General features: G+C 37.0%; 1 protein-coding gene across 9 annotated transcripts in view; it reads right to left on the bottom strand.

Moving 5' to 3' along the window:
• Window positions 1-16,774, bottom strand: part of XRCC5 (X-ray repair cross complementing 5) — a 53,676-nt gene that overhangs the window by 23,824 nt on the left and 13,078 nt on the right. For all 9 annotated transcript variants that reach the window (XR_013953411.1, XR_013953412.1, XM_080599067.1 and 6 more), the window contains 7 exons: window positions 15,832-15,970; window positions 13,758-13,870; window positions 10,246-10,308; window positions 9,431-9,568; window positions 8,054-8,144; window positions 6,681-6,814; window positions 2,022-2,218 (listed from right to left, as the gene is read on the bottom strand). Coding sequence is in view for 7 of the 9 variants with exons in the window: in XM_080599067.1 (XP_080455193.1) it covers window positions 2,022-2,218; window positions 6,681-6,814; window positions 8,054-8,144; window positions 9,431-9,568; window positions 10,246-10,308; window positions 13,758-13,870; window positions 15,832-15,970 (875 nt within the window). In the remaining 2 variants the exon portion in view is untranslated. The remainder of the gene's footprint in view (window positions 1-2,021; window positions 2,219-6,680; window positions 6,815-8,053; window positions 8,145-9,430; window positions 9,569-10,245; window positions 10,309-13,757; window positions 13,871-15,831; window positions 15,971-16,774) is intronic.

The raw sequence follows: 16,774 nt of genomic DNA, 5'->3' as shown, positions 1-16,774 counted from the left end.
AGCTAGACCTTAATAATTAGGCAGAGAGAAATCAGGTCAACATCAAGATAGAGATATCAAATGCAAAAGACCAAAACTGTATAAATCAGTTTTAGAAAACGAAAATAATAGTCAAGAGAGCTTCTAGCAAACTTTTTCAGTACTTTTCAGTGCAAATTGTCTAGATCTGTCAGTTTTTAAAAGGTGAATGTTACCTGCTGTTTAACGTTTTCCTTATCCTATTGTAGTGACACATTTTTTTCTCAAGTGATTTAACTGTATCATTCAGCTTGTCCGTGACACAGAACAATATCACTACTGTTCCCATTCATTACTACATTTAATCCATTTTTTATTTAAATATTTTCATTATTCATTACATAATTCATTCTTTTTTGCATAGTTGAGTTTCTATTCTTCTGCCTCCCTTACATACCCCTTTTTCCCCAAATCATTTTATAATGCCCCCCACCAATTTCTATCTCAATTATTTTTATAGTTGCTTTCATCTCCCCTCTAAAGCCAACCAGTTTTTAATGAAAATAGCTTTCCTTCTTGCTTACCAAATTGAAGCCTTTGGGACATACGTTTTTCAGCAACTACCAGTAATGTGTCACAGCTTTTTGTTTAAATTCTCTTCCTGGCTTGCTTGAGCCCAAGTTTTGTAGGCTGTTTTTTTCTTGTTTGTTTGTTTTATTTTGTTTTTGTTTTTTTTTTTTGAAACTGGTTCTATAGTTTTATTCTCCCTAATTTTTAAAATACTTATATAAATATCTGTATGTATACATATACACAGCGCACGTGATTAGGGCACAGAGCAAGGACAAGTTAATTTTATCAGTGTGAACTGAGACACACCAAGGCAAGACAGGCACACACAGCAGCGAACAAAACAAAAAGCAACGTGCTTCCCAATCTGATACAGAAATGTGGCCATTTTCCCAGAGCAGCAGCCTGAGAAGTCCAATGCCATGTCTTTCCAAAGATAACATCAGGAGGCTCCATCCAAACAAAAGTAAAGGATTCGTGACATCTCAGCTTAGTAGGGCCCTAAAGCGGCCCAAAGAGATTGCTCCTAGTGCTGAAAGAACAGCTAAAAATAACAAAAAGGGAAGGAACTGAGATCTGTCCAACATGCCAGGGGACCAGCCAGTTATATTATAGGCATTCTATAAATTTGATTTTGTTTGAACAAAATTGACTTGGCTGAGAAAACAGTACAAGTGCAGTACCAATTAAGCATTTATTTTTCATATTTATAGCAAAGATAATGTAAACAGAGCATATGTACTACCAAAAGACAAGAATTTTAAAAACAGTTGAGAAGATAGATGTTCCAGAAATAGTCTACAATATTTTTCAAGGCATCCACATTTACTGCACAGCGTATAATAATTAAGCTGCCTTTCTTTTGATTTGGTATTCAAAATGAAAGCTGTAGTACACAGAGTATGCTGGGATGGAATTTTCATCCTGACAGGTAGTGTAAAGCTCCTAGGTATTTCATGTAAACTGAAATAAGTTTGGAACTGAATTCACTTCTGTTATTCTTATTCAAACCATTTTATAAATGCTGGTAGGACAAACTGTTTGGTCACTAGGCAGTCAAGCACTGCAATAGGTTGCCCAGAGAGGCCATGCAGCCTCCATCCTTGGATATTTCCAAGACCAGACAGGATGGAGTCCTGAGTTGCCTGTTACGATCTATAACCCTGTTGACCTATAACCCAGGTTGAACTAGAGAGCCCTCCTGAGGTCCCCTCCAACCTGATGGATTCTGCAATTCTGTATTAGTATGCAAGGACATCAGAGAGGTGCAGACCTAATCCTAGCATGACTTCCACAGTAGTAAGACCACTACTCTCAAAATAGCCCAGACAGTGCAGTTTCACAACATTCTCAACCCATCTGTACTTTTTAAGTATGTAACTCATTGACTAAAATGCTCCTGAGCCTGCTACATTCACCAAAATTAATCTGAAGTGCTAAAAAAGTTTTGTTCTGTTTTTTTTTTTTAAATCCATATTAAATCTCTAACTTACTCATCTTTAAAGATGTCTTGAGCAGTCTTCTCTTCTTTTTTCTTGCCAACATCCTTTAGAGGGAAGAGTGCTTTTACTTTCTCAAGAGGAACCTGACACCTTTCTTTTACCATGCAGGGCATCTCCAGCATCTCTAAAAGGTGCTGTTCAATTGGCGGCAGTGGCTCATTGGGGTGAAAAGCCTTATGTTGCAAACACTGCAAGAAACAATTTTAGCAAAGAAAAACCATAAGGTTACGTACTTTTAAAGTAATATGCCTGTATATGTAACATCATATGGTACATGAAAAATACCTTCCATATTAAAGAAGCTACCTTAATATTGCTGAGAAATATTCCAGCTCACGAGTGGATGAGTGGAGTCATATGATCAGCTGTTTAAGGAGGTTAATAATTATATTAAACAAGAATACTGATGCATACGAGTGCACCCACACTCACTGTAATGAGTTCTATGAAAATTATTAAGAAAATGATAAGAATAAAGTACTCATCAGCATCTATTCAGCTTTCTAACTTCAATTTACCTTTAAAAAGCAGTTCTCTTATAAAAGACAGTGATATGGGAGAGATTTTTTGACATTCTAAAATCAGGGAGCAAGATATGTACCGCAACCTTATATTCCATTTACCATCGTGATTTATTGACCCTCAAAGAAAGTCTCCCTTCTTGGTCAAAAAAGCTCAGTTTGCATAACCCGAGAAATCTTCACCCATTTAAGAGCAAGTAACAAGAGAGAAGTTAAAAGTGCATAGGTGAGGCACAGAATATAGGTATGTTTGCATATGAACTTTGGAAAACGCAATGAAGACCTCTGACAGATGAACATAAAGGTTGGAGTAGATGGCAGGAGCTACAGAGAGGGAGCTTTCACACAGGCAGGCAGCCAAGGACGGAGAGAGATCAGGTTAATGAGGCAGGTCACAGAAAGTCCATTGAGAGTTCTAAAAACAAAATACCTTTTAAATGCTATGAAGTGTGGGGTAGCAGCAGAGACTTACGTGCTTGTTCCTATATACAGTTACCAATGCACGCAAACGCATACATAAGAACACGTTATACATGGAAAAACATTTTTCCAAGTCCACCGTACTGAGTGAATTAGATACAAGCGTGGAGGTAGCTTCCCAAAAAACCAGGAAAACAGGAGAGTTGCTCCCTTGTCGGCTGTCAGACATGACCTTAATTAAAAAACCAAACCTCTATTCATGCTGAAAAGCTGCCAATAAAGAACATCCAGGCCATATGCTACACATCAATACTGATGTGCTTTCATGCTGCCATTAAGATTCCAATCTATACTAGAACATACTTTCAAAAGGAGGCAGTCATACAAGGCTACTGATTTGGAAACACTTGTAATGATTTAAGGTATAATTATTCTGAAAGAGACTAAAAATGTTGCTGGAAGCTGCAGTAATGGCTTTTGTGATACAAAAAAGAATATCAAAACAGCATTAGCGGATTGAATTAAAAAAAATCTAAGTTTCCTGTTGTGAATGCGTTTTTCAGGCTTTTGTATCCAAAATCTCTACATGAGTTGCAAGAGCTGAGCAGACTGCAGCAACAGCCATCACTTGCTCCTGTTTTTCAGAGCAGATGACCAGCTCTGAGATTGCAGGTACCTTCAGAACTCAGGTGTTAAATGAAGATGAAGTTGAACAGATTTAGCCTGAAGCTTCTGACGCCGAACAGGAATTGACTACATAATAAGTAATGGCATAAATGCCTGAACAGACAAGAACTTACTGCAAGAAAGCATTCTGTCTTGTTCCCTTCCACACAATATCTATGAACACACTTTTATAAGAAAATATTTTAGCAAATCTATAAAGCCTATGGGAACCAGACAGTCTTTAAAGCCTCAGAACATCGGACAGAGATTCATTTGTCTAAAAGATAAGCACTGAGTCCAAGCCAGTCACCTACTCATTCTCCACAACCATTTTGTGCTTATGATGTCCAAAACATGAAGGACCACTCATTTTCCCAAGGCTTTTTTTTTTTTTTTTTTTATGTATTATGAAGCAGGCTTGGACAACTCAGCTTACATTAGCTGTCTAGCTTTTGGGTAACTAAACATATGAACTGAATCCCAACACAAGTGTCTTAGAGTTCAGTTTACACTTAGTTTGTGACAAGTTCAAAATGATGTTCCAGCAGATAAATCCACTACATTCAACTGAAGATAAGATTACTTGTTGCTGAAAGCCCTTACAGACTTACTCCAAGGTACCTCCTGTCCCCCTGCAGGTCTGCTTTAGGTCCAACAACTTACAGATTAGCCCAGCCCAACAGAGTCACTTACACGTGGTCTAAAAAGTGTTATGACACATTTAGTTGTGGACTTCACAGCTGGATCCCATGAACTATTAAATGCTGCAGGCCACTGTCCCCACAAAGCTTCCCCTCAGGTCTGTTTCAGTATCAAACAATCTCTGGTAAGCCATTTGTTTGTATGAATAAAACACATTGCATTCGCCAAGTGTCTTATCTGCTTCAAATCCCCGTACTGAAGAGGAACAACTTAAATAACAAGGTTGGAAGTCTGCCACCATGAAAGCTATGGAAGTTTGTTTAGGCTTTTCTGGAAGCAAGAAATAAGAGCTCCGGATATAGGATGTTCCTCATCTTCTACCCCAGCAAGCATTAGCAACTCCTTTCCACCCACTCTGTCATCTTCTGATGCCTACCACTACTTCCAGAGTTATAATTTGACTTGATGTTTCTGTTTAAATTCTGTTTAAATTCCAAACACCCTCAAGAGACAAAAGAGAGAGGAAATGAAGGGGAAGCTCATCCTTTCTTCAGGACTGCTTTTCTAAAACATCTATAGGTCCTGTTCAACCCAATCAATTTCCTGGCTACATTCAAAAGATGAAGTATATTTTTTGGTTGTAAATTTTAAGAAACAGAAATTGCCACTTGTTCTACAAGCAAAATATTACGAACCTGGAACACATTTGCAGCAAATTAAAGGAAAGAACAATCTTGCTGCAATTTGTATGGGTTAATAAGCAGCACTGTAAACAAGACAAAACATAGGGGCTGCACAAGGGTAAAAGAAAGTACTAAAAGGACCAGTAATTTAAGGCTTTGTAAACAGCAAGCACTGTGGACAGAACTGCATACTACCTAGTATTGAAACAGTAAATAAATACATTTTCTACCAGCAGCAATCACCCTTAAAAAGTCTTATGATTCTCCAATAAAATTGTGTGAGTGAGGTGGTTACTCTCTTCTGGCAGCACTTGACTCAACCGTTAGGACAATACCATCATATTATTTCAGAAGACAGATGTAAGGCCTGAAAAACACCTTTCGGTAGTAGGCAAAATCCCCTGAACTAAAAGAGTGCAAAAGTGTACCCAGCAGTGTAGCAGGAAATACTATCTCCTGCATGTTTCATTTGCAAGCACAACTGTATTTGTTTCATACTACCCAAACGTTATGATCCTTCCTAAAATACAAGTAATGCAGAAATCAATCCATTTTAAGCTCTTCCCTAGCAATAACCTTCTGCTGACAAAATCTTGCATTAAGTTACATGCTGTCTTGTTAATGTGACTGGCAGAATCTGGAGGGAACACTGAGTTCTTTAGGTGTCAAACAGGGTAGGATTTGAAGACATTGGGATTGTGTGTTTCCTGAAACATAAATATGACCTTCAGATTCTTTGTTACTTCTGACAACACTGAGGCAGTGTGGCCTTCGGAATCTAGGGTAAGTTTTCTTTATTTAAAAAAACATCATTCTACTTGTGAAATGAAAAAAATAATTTTGAATCGTTGAGACATGATAAACATGTAATACCATTTTTGGTCAATTTTCAGAGTGGAATCACGCACTCAATACACCTCCACGGTCCTGTATACAACATATTTCAGCAGCTGCGTAAATTACATCATAATTTTCCTTATTTTTGAATTTGCTGTGTCATTTTTTTTGAACACTTGAATTCCAAAGCATAATTAAGTCTCTCATCCTGACAGTTGCAAATAAAATCTTCACGATATGAAAGGAATGTGAATCAAAATGTAGACAATTTGAAATGATAACTGCAAGAAGTGTGAACTCTTCTGCTTGCCCATAAAATGCATTAACTCAGACACCCAAATGGAGTTCTTTAAATGTCAACCATGTTAACCATTTACTACTGATCAAGCTTACCTCAGACTGATTTGTTTTGGTACCACCGCTAGATTAAACAATGAATAAAGAAGTGACTCTGCTCAGGATTTGATGAGACCTAGAATGAGGAGCTAAAACCCTCCATGACTGTCAGGTAATTTCTCTCTCTGCGCAGAAACTGAAGTCTGAGTCTGTCTGCATCATGATCATTGCAATACAGCACAGAGATGAGATACCCAAGCAAGTTTTAACTTATCTAGCCTTGGCACCCCTAAGTATCAGTGATGCTGTTGCAGACTTCTCAGCACAGATGTGATTTCCCTTTCTTCCTGGAAACCAGAAATTTTAGGAATAAAATTTGTGTCAGAAAACATGGAAATTGCCAGCTACCCCATACTTCAATACAAAACATTTTTATTGGACTCATCACAATGCAGATCATTCCAAGGTGAATCAGAGAGACAGAAAGGTGAAAGGTTTCAAGAAAAGAAATGTTTCTTAAAATGTCATATAGTTCATCATCTCACCTGATATAACCTCTGAAAATGAGGGTTTGGAATTTTGCTGGGCTTAAACAGGTCCTCCAAAGTTTCTCCATCATCATCTTCATAAACCAAATTCATAGAATCAATCAAAGAGTCGACTGCAGATAACTGATCCGCTAAGGCAACGATTGCATACAAAGAAAGATTAAATACACTTGCAGATAAATTCATTTCTTGAAACAATTTACAGATGAAGATTCACTTCATAATGGGAGACTGACTAAATCATTAAGTGTCACAGAATACACTGCATATACAGATGTGCCAAAAATGAATATGGGTAGTGGACACAGAGATAAAAACCCTGCTTTGTTTACGGACTACAATGTAAAGTCAAAGAGGTTTTTTTTGTTGTTATTTAAGACCTCATTTATTGCTGTCTTCCTGCTTCCATTTGTCTTCTTTTCAAGATGTTTTTATTTGCAACAGAAGGTTTATAGGCCACTTCGAAAATGAGAAGAACAGTTGATTTGATAAACTAAACTGATTAAAATAAATTTTAAAAGTTAGGATTGCGAAATAACTCAGTTCACAATAGTCAACTCTTGTTTTGGTAAAAACAAGTTTCAGATTTGTTCTCAAACTGCTAGTTATAGGTAAGAAAACACAAACTATTTCAGAAACAACCCAGCATGCTTTATATACCCTGATGTGCAGATAGATCACGCAACAAATCAAAGAATTGGGAGTGGATTTCAAACTACATTCATTTATGCTCATTACTGTGAAAATTCACAGAACAGTGAATCAAGCTTTATATGGCTGCATGTTCTATGGCTCTCCAAAGACACCATCCCTTGAACCTGGACACCATTAAGTGCGTGCTTCAAAAAAAATCACACCACATAAAATACACTTCAGCCTTTTTGTCTTTGTACATTACATCAACAGGCCACAACACAAGTGGCTGCAGAACCAGCTTGTTTGGAGCTGTTTCCTCTATTCTAATCCTAGCTAACTCATCACATATTGCAAATCCCATACAGTTTGGCCATCTCCTAGAAATGAGTTCAAAGATCAAGGGTTATGGAGGACTAACTCTCAGACGTGTGGCTTAAAATCAGATAGAATCTGAGCCAGAAGACATTCAACAAGACAGCTTTAAAGGACTGCCTGCAAACCCCTCAGGTCTGCTCAGCCTGCAACTAAACTGCTGAAGTTTTGTTACAGCCTTCATGCTTCAAGATGACATCACCATAACTTATTTCCATAGGGCTGTTTTTTTTTTTCTAAACCCAAATACTGACAAGGTGTATGTTTTCATTGGAAGGCCAAATATCCTAGTTATTTTAGAATGTCTTAAAAGAATAGCAACGAGGTACTTTGTCAAGTTGCCCGGGCAAGGACTATCTTACCTGTAGGAGTGAATTTTTTATTGTTTTTCAGGGATGAAAACACATATTGTCTTACATCTTCCGTGTACGGTAATTGCACATAGATGAGACACTGAGCAAAACGAAAGTAAGAAAAAAAATCAAGAAAGAAGCACCTGAGCCTAAAGAAATACAAAGTATCCCCAAGTGCCCTGTCAGGACAATATAAACAATAAAAATTAAAAGATCTAATATCAGTGCATATCAAAGTAATTCCATAAAATATTTATAAAGCAACACTGTTTTAAGTAGTATAAAACAAAAGATGATTTATGAATACAGCGATGGCTACACTTCTCATTTTTCTATAGGCTGAATGAAGACCTCTGAGGTCATCCAATCCTTTTTCTTATGTAGATTTCCATCCAGCCGCACTTTAAACATCCCATACATTGGAGCTCTGGGAGGTTTTATCACTGCTTACTGCATTTCAAAGTCATTTTTTTCCTAACATTCTCATGCTAATTTTCTCTTTATTCAAATACCTCCTCCAGTTCATGCCACCCTAAATAATTCCTTTCCATCCTTTATGTTTATAACCTTCAAAAGCCTGAAGACTTATGTCCACCCCCACCTTAGTCATTGCTTAGCCATGCTATATATATTCATCTCTTTCAATAGTCTCATAAGAAAGATCGGTGGAAACATGCAGCAAAAAATCTTACAAACTACGTTACTTTTGGGTCCCAGAACTTTTAAAGAAATTATTTCAATTGTGATTGTGGGTTACTTTTTTAAGAAAAAGACTAGAGGTTTTGTACATTTTTTTAAATAACCTTTTCAAGTAAATGAATATACTACTATCTTCCTGACTCTCCATATGAATTTAATCAGTAGCTCTAAATGCTGTTAGCTCCTTCCCTCATTCCCTGTTGACTCAGAAACCTAATGACAACAATGTAGTTGGATGTGCCTGAAATGCCAGTTATAAATTCAAATTTTGCACTACCAAGCAACCCGGAGGTAATTATGCAGTTAAAGACAATGAAAGAATATACCACAATTTTGGATTGTACTCTGAAAGGTAGTTAGTAATACAAACAAGTTACCATTGTTTTCTTGCTAAGTACCTTTCTTAGATGCCAACAGAATCAGATTTCCAGGATTACAAAATTAAATTATTATTATTAAAATATAAATTATTTAAATCTCTAATATAGAGGACAGTATAATTATTTACTATTTCCGTGTCCTAAGACTTGGTATTATTTCATAAAATTACTACAACAATCACATTGGTTTCCTCTGGTATTATGCAATACCACCAATTCATATCGTTCAGTTATGATCATTTATTAATTAGCATTTGCAAAGTAACAATAAGGAAGCTCTCTAAACAAGGAAAAAGTGAAAAATTACCTCATACGCATCCTTAATATACGGAAAAGCCACGCCAATTTGTGGGTTACATCTTCTATCATAAACATAACGCACTATAGCTACTACTTTCAACTCATCCAATGCATGAACAAGGGCAGAAAAAGCAACTGCTGCATTCTGTAAGGAAAATAAATCTGTAGTCATGCAAGTTCTCATTAGTCTGCTGAAATACACCTTCCACAGCGAGTTCAATAGCACTGACTTAGTCAAAATTACTTGCCATTTCAGCTATAAATGACACAAGCATTTTCATGTTCAAGAAAAAAATAAAAAGAAGTTCAAATCCCAACATAATAGCTCATCCATTGAAAGCTAAGGATAAACTTTAGATCCTGCACATACCATCTTTTCCGCTAGGTGTGAAAAACTCAGAAATCTTATGAGACAGAGAGAAAGGACAAGCAGTCAGACCCTTAAAGGGAAGGCATCTCAGCTCTCCAGTGAAGCTTTTACTTCTTACGTTTAAAATAATTTGGAGGTGTGGTCTAAACAATAGGTACAGGGTACACTCTTGGTCTATATGAAAATGGATTTAAGTACCAATTCCAGGTTCCCCATGTCCTTGCACAAATATAATTATTTACCAGTTTATCATTGTCCATGAGATATGGCATTCATGTGGGGTCTAATCCAAAGTCTTTTCATATTAATGGGTAATGGAACAACACTGTAAACTGCATTAAGAATCTTTCTGTTTCATTAACATGGAAATAAGGAATAATCTCAAGCACCACTACTATTCTTTTATGTTCCACGGTAAATTGCTTTCAGCGTTAAACTTGAATTCACCTTACCTCATCATCTTTCGCTGCAAAGACCTTGAGGACCTGGTTGCCCATGTAACAGTGCCTCTGAATCTACAGATTCAAATGGTCAGGGGTTAGCTTGATCTAAAACAAATGTTGTTAATGTACCTGGACCAATTAAATTATTAAACAACCAAAGCATTAATCAAATGAGAAGCCACAAACTTTAATTACTGTGCATACAAGCTGAAGCCCTGTATGTGTTTTATAACTCCATTTATCACTCAATATGGATACTCAGTCATATTCTGCGGGACATTCCCTTGTCTGTCCCACTGATGGGCAGGAATGAAAGACTACGGTACTTGCAGCTATTACGAGTCTGGATACCACTGCAATAATTCAACAGTAAGTGTGAAAAGCTGCAGTAGTTAACAGAACACCTAAACTTAACCGACACTATGCTGTGTCTATATTATCAAATTTTGCTAGCAAAAATCGATGAAAAAGGAACTGAAGAAAGTCACATCCTTAATCAATAAAACTACTTCAACAGCAACAGGTAGTATATACAGCTGTGCTAGCAAAGTACCTCTGTTAGCAGAGTTTAGTCACTGTCCTTGGAGGTTTAAGGAAAGGTTGGACCTGGTGCTTAGGGACATGGTTTAGTGGGTGACATTGGTAGTAGGGTGATGGTTGGACCAGACGATCTTGGAGGTCTTTTCCAACCTTAATGATTCTATGGCTGACAAAAAAAAAAGTTTCATTAATGGGCACTGCTCCAACAGCTGGAGCTGCAGAGGCTGAGACACACCCAGAGAATCACTGCAACAGCAGAAAAGTGGGGTTGGAACTAGATGGGCTTTGAGGTCCCTTCTAAGCCAAGCCATTCTATGACTATGAAAAGATGTCACAAAAGACTGCACATTACTAAGAACGCTACTTAAAATGACCTTTCTTTGTTAAAGAAAATCTCTTCAAATTACACCAACTCCAAACTACCTGGAGTTTCATTATGTAGCAAATTACCATAATGCTGTTGAAGTCGGTGACAACTTACACCTGAGCAGACCACTTTTATGTATTACAGAACAATTCTTGAACTCAAATTACTCTACCTGCAATTATTCTTTGCTCTTCTGTCTTTAAAAGCTGAGGCATTTTATGCTCAGTATAAATACCCAGATATGTGTATCACTGCACCTTTTCTGTTTGCCAGAGAAATTGATCCTTTGTAATATTTTCAAGTATTATTTCTTGATTTACACAGCATTGCTTATAAATTAAAAATCAAAGTTTAAGAGGCCTCTGATCTTTTTTCCTGAGGGATAAGAATAACTAAGAAAATAATACGAGGCGGTTCTACTCCTTTAATTATGCATTTGGAGCTGCTCCAGTTAAATCATCTTTTCTCCAAAGTTTTAAAAAAAATAAAACCAAGCATACATTTGGATAGTGTTAGCATTATGACTCCAAACAATAAAGTTCAGGAGCCAAATCATAAGGAAAGCACACAACTTGAAAATTCTAGTTGTATATTCTCCTGATATCATTATCTGTACAAAGTAATTTTAAACCTGGCATCACACCTCAATAACTTCATTCCACTGAGGTATCTGCAACCACTATTAGGCTTAATTACTCCCACTCCCAGTTAGAGGACCAGCGCACACACTGTTTAAGATGTAGTTCCATTCCTGTTTGTTATGAAATCCAGACAGGAGAAGCATATCATAAAAATTGTCAAAAGCAATATTTTGTGAATTGAAAAATACAAAAACGATTTCTTAATTCTTTGAGGCACATTTATGTGGATCAAAACATTATTCCTACACTAAATTATATACAGGCAATCTGAAAGTGTTACCACACTCCCGACCAATGGTGGAAAAACATGCAAATGAAAAGACTGCTCACTTACAGGAGCACGACACTTCTCATCTGCTTTCAACTCAGTTTCTCTTTTCAATAAAAGTCAGACTTCAAGCTGAAATAGGAGGCAAGCCTCCAGCTGAGAAAGCACCACACAGAGTGAAACAGATCTTAAAGAACGAAATGAAGACAATGAGACTCAGCTGTAAACTAACAAAATGTGAAAAGATAAAAAACAAAACAAAAAACACCTGTCTCATTAAAACCCTGAGTTCAGACACAAAGTTTCGTATGTTAGACCCAGTTCCTGGTACAGGGTTTAGCAGCCCCTGCCATCTCTCTGCCCTGGCCAATTCAGGGCATATAAACTCAAGCATGATGTGTTTCCTTGATCAATTATTTTCACTACATAAGTTACTGTGTTACTTCAATTTAAATCCTGAATGTCCTCAAGGAGCAGTAAGGTTACAGGTCTCATTTAGGCTGGCTTCTAATTTTAAGTAATCAAATGTAACTTCCTAGCTCCTCGGGCAATAATACGCTTTAGGTCATCACACTGCAATCGTTAAACAACATATCTAGCAATACACAGGGTTATCTGTGCCACTTGCACTGCAGAGAAGAAATATGTTTAGTTAAAGAAATATATTTAGTTAAAAACAGTTGGGAGTTATCTTATACAGATACTTCCTATTTCATCAGCACCTTTCCTTCCTGGCAAAGGTAATGATTCCTCAGCCTTTTATCAAGCATTCTATTCTGTAGACACAGTGAGACATTTCAAAGAAGAGCAGGAGGTCTGGGAGCCTTTAGAACAGAAGGCAGAGTTACCCTATGATTTTGTTTAAGCTTCGGGTGGTGAACTTTATTCTAAGATGGAGTAAAGTTTCAGACACCCTGTGCAACGTCTTGGAAAAGAAAGAGTGGAGGCAGCTTACAATTTCTAGAAATTACTGGCACTCACATTTCTGTATTTTCTCCTCATATATCCCATTTCAGGAAGGAGTTTTTTTTTTTTAAGCCTCCAGGTAAAACGGATGACAAAATTAATGCCACAAGTACAGCTAAGTGCATACATTCACAAAAAAATGTAGATTTCATTGGGATATGGAGAGTTTTTGAGTGATGCTACCTTCATCTAAGTTCTCTCTTATGTAGAGAGAACGTAGAACAGAGTTCTACACTTAATTTTTGTTATAGTAGAAGCAAAAGGAAAGGCACAGTTCATCAGCTAATACTTATGGAAACAAAAATGAATGGAGTTAGCTCTCAAGCTTTAACATTTCTCTAACGCTGAGGAAGAGATTTCTTCTGTTAGAAAGTAAAAAGAACACAGTCACGGCTGGACAAGGCCCAAGAAGGTTTCTGCATAACCTGAACAGAAGAAAGACCACCTCCTGTTGCAGATTTGTCAACACTATTTACTCAGATGAAATGAGACTATAGTACATCTGCAGCCACTTTGTAGAGATCTGAGATCAGTGGCTCTTGCTTTCCTTGAACACCTCATGTCCATATTTATTAATGTCTCTTCTTCACAAGACTACATACATGTAAAGTCACTCCTGTCACACCTGACAGCAGATGCCCCATTCCCAGTACAATAAAACAACTTCAGCAAATTCACATGGAAGTCACATGTCTTTAACAACTCAGCAAGTTGAATGGAAATAAGTTTAGTAATGTACCTGAGAGGATCTGCTGAATCCCAAAACAGAAAAACATTTTGCTTCAGTTTTGTATTTCATTTGCTCTTCATCTTCTTTGGAAAAAGGAATGATATCACTCCCATAGCGAAACCCTGGAGAACAAGAGAGGAGCATCTGGTAAGCATATGGGCCTACCATTCTAACACTGAAATTAGCTCTCTGAATATTTTAACAATGCACGCATGCCCTACAGCTACACTCCACACACTCAAATTACTTTCCCTGTTAACAAAAAAAGCACACACCCCACAGACACATTTTGTACTTTATGAACAGCACTTGCACCCCCTGTACATCATTTTATGTAACATAACTGCCCTCACAGAGAGCAGGAAAGCAAATAAGGGAACTGAACATCTTGCCTAACAAAGTTATGCTCACAGAATAGATTTAAGCAAATAAACTACAACACTCCGCACAAGTGTAGTAGAAAAAGCATACTGCAAATTATGGAAAGGAAATGGCACCACAAGGGATTCATAGAACAAATGTGTTAACAGTGGAAGTGAGATACACCATCACACAAGGGAAAATCAAAACACCCTTGCAGGGAAAAGCGGTCTTTCTATATATTTGTTTTACTTTCCTCACCTTACATCGCAGGGATACCCGCATGAATTAGGAACCTGTTAGTTTTTCAGCTATCACCTGTTCCAGCTGCTTATTCCCCCACCCTAAGTTATACTACTCCCCCAGTAACATTATCACTTTATTACACTGTCACTGACGTATCTTCAGGTGAGGGAAGGAACAGAAGTAAATCCCTGAATGAAAAGCCTATATGCAAACAATTTTTCCTGGAAACTGAAAAGCAAAGAAGCAGGCAGACCAAAAGATACTTTAGTATGTGTACTTCAAATGCAAAATATTGTCTAATTATGCCAATTCTCAAAATGTCCACAGAAGCCCATGACGCATCATCTGCTCTTTACCTATAAAAAATATTACACCACTGACACAGAAATTCATGGTCTCTCTTGTTTACATGGGACTGTTCACTGCTTCTGTTTACTAGCATCCCACAGCCATTTACCAGCTGGGGCATTCAAGGACATCAGCAAAGAACAGTCACAAAGGCTTCGAAATATTCATTATTAAAAGTGGATTTTTTTTCTAGATTTACCAGAAGTTTTGAAATTATAAGTCAAAGGGTGCTAGCTTTTACCCATTATTTCTGTTTAAAAAAAAAAAAAAATTGCACTGATGTTGGTACATTTTTATTTGCTATTACTATAAAACACCTCTGCTAAAGTGGAAAGAGGTTAAATAAAAACCACAGTATTTGTCTTCATTTTCCAATTTGTTTTATTCTTTAACAGCAATTTCTATACTGTTATCTGAATAGTTCTGCCCTTTGTAGCTAATACGTTTGCCCTACTTGTGTGGGACTCAAGGAGTAAACGGGATAGAAAAAAAATCAGTAACAAAAAAATACACAATTGATTAACTCCACTTTTAAAAAGTAGATTATTTCATAATGCTTCTGGGACCTTTAGTCTTCCCATGAACTTCATCTACTCAGCAAGAAACTAATGGTTACAGAAGTAGTACTCCGCATACCACTACTTCAAATCAGACCTCTCATGAAATTGAAAGGTAAGTTAATAATTTAAAAGTAAGGCTCTTCAACATTACCCCTTCCTTCAATGGTTTTATCTCTCATCTGCAGAATATCTAGAACAGTTGCCTATCTGGAAACAAAAACAGTGCTATGAAAGTATTCATGTTACCAGTACAACTGAAGATTTGAAGAGTAAAGGTAGCATGAATACTGACTACAGAATTGAGATGGTCTTCCAGAGTACAGTTTAGTAAGCTGTAAGTCCCTTCCAAGTTCCACCTGGTGGGATTATTACTGCTAGTCCTATTAGTAGGAAAAATAAGAATTTTTAGAATATGCAAAGACTCATTATCTCTGTATTCCAATGGCTTACAGAGTTTGCAGTCTAATATCACAGACTTCTAACTATACAACTAAAAAGCACTTAGATGATTTAAAAGAACAATCTATTATCTTTGGTTTGCCTCCAGGGTGCACATAAAGGAGCCATACCTTGAATAGTATCATCTTTCTGAACCTCTGTTTCGTCGTCATCATTCAAGCAGTAAACAGTTTCCTTTTGTACATCTTCTTTTTTGAGGGTTTTAGCATCTACAACTGTCCACATTTTTTTCACCTTCTCTTCTGTAAGCTTTATATGAGAACGTAAAGGAATATTAACATTTCAGTTGGATACAGAGTGCTTACTACAACACAAAAAAAAATTCTTAGACCAAGTGCTACATTATTTTGCCAGTAAGGGAGGAATAATTAGAGCCAAAACAAACATCCCTGACTGCTACCGTAGTGCTTTCAGCACACTGTTTTATCTGTATGAGAGCTGTCAAACATTAAGCTGTATCATACTGACTGCATTCTTGCCTTGGTTGTTTATTAAAGTCATGGCTAGGTCATTTGTGAAAGTCTTTTAGTCACAGGCTAACATGCAACTTGCTCGCTAGGTATTTTACTTCCTACACAAATACGCGCGCGCTTTTTTTACAAAGCATTAAGGTATATGTTAATGATAGAAGAAGACTCAACACTCAATAAGTCCATTTGTCCAAGTTTTGCATCGCATTACCATACTACAGCATAAAAATGTTACTGCAACTTCCCCAAACAGCACAAAAAGATACAAGCTGTATTACAGGACTGGGAACGAAAAGAAGGAAAAATATATCTGCAATGAGCAAATGTTTCCTAACTACAGGGAAAGAAATAAGCTTTCTTCTCTATTTAAGTGAAATTGATGGAGAAGTAAACGAATGAGAACAAAAATGGAGAACTGGGCAGAAAACAGAAAAAGACAGAATGGATTACGGCAGTAGACATCAGAAGTCTATTGCTATCCCTCATCCAACTGCTATGTGACCTCATACTAGCCACTTGGTTCATGTTGCTCCTTCACAAGCTTCATTTATTTTGTGTGTGAACACCTTTGGGAAGGGACTCT

The sequence above is a fragment of the Anser brachyrhynchus genome, assembly GCF_964034855.1.
Source record: "Anser brachyrhynchus genome assembly, chromosome: 7".
In the NCBI taxonomy this organism is placed as follows: Eukaryota; Metazoa; Chordata; class Aves; order Anseriformes; family Anatidae; genus Anser; species Anser brachyrhynchus.
This window is presented reverse-complemented; position numbering and strand designations above follow the sequence as displayed.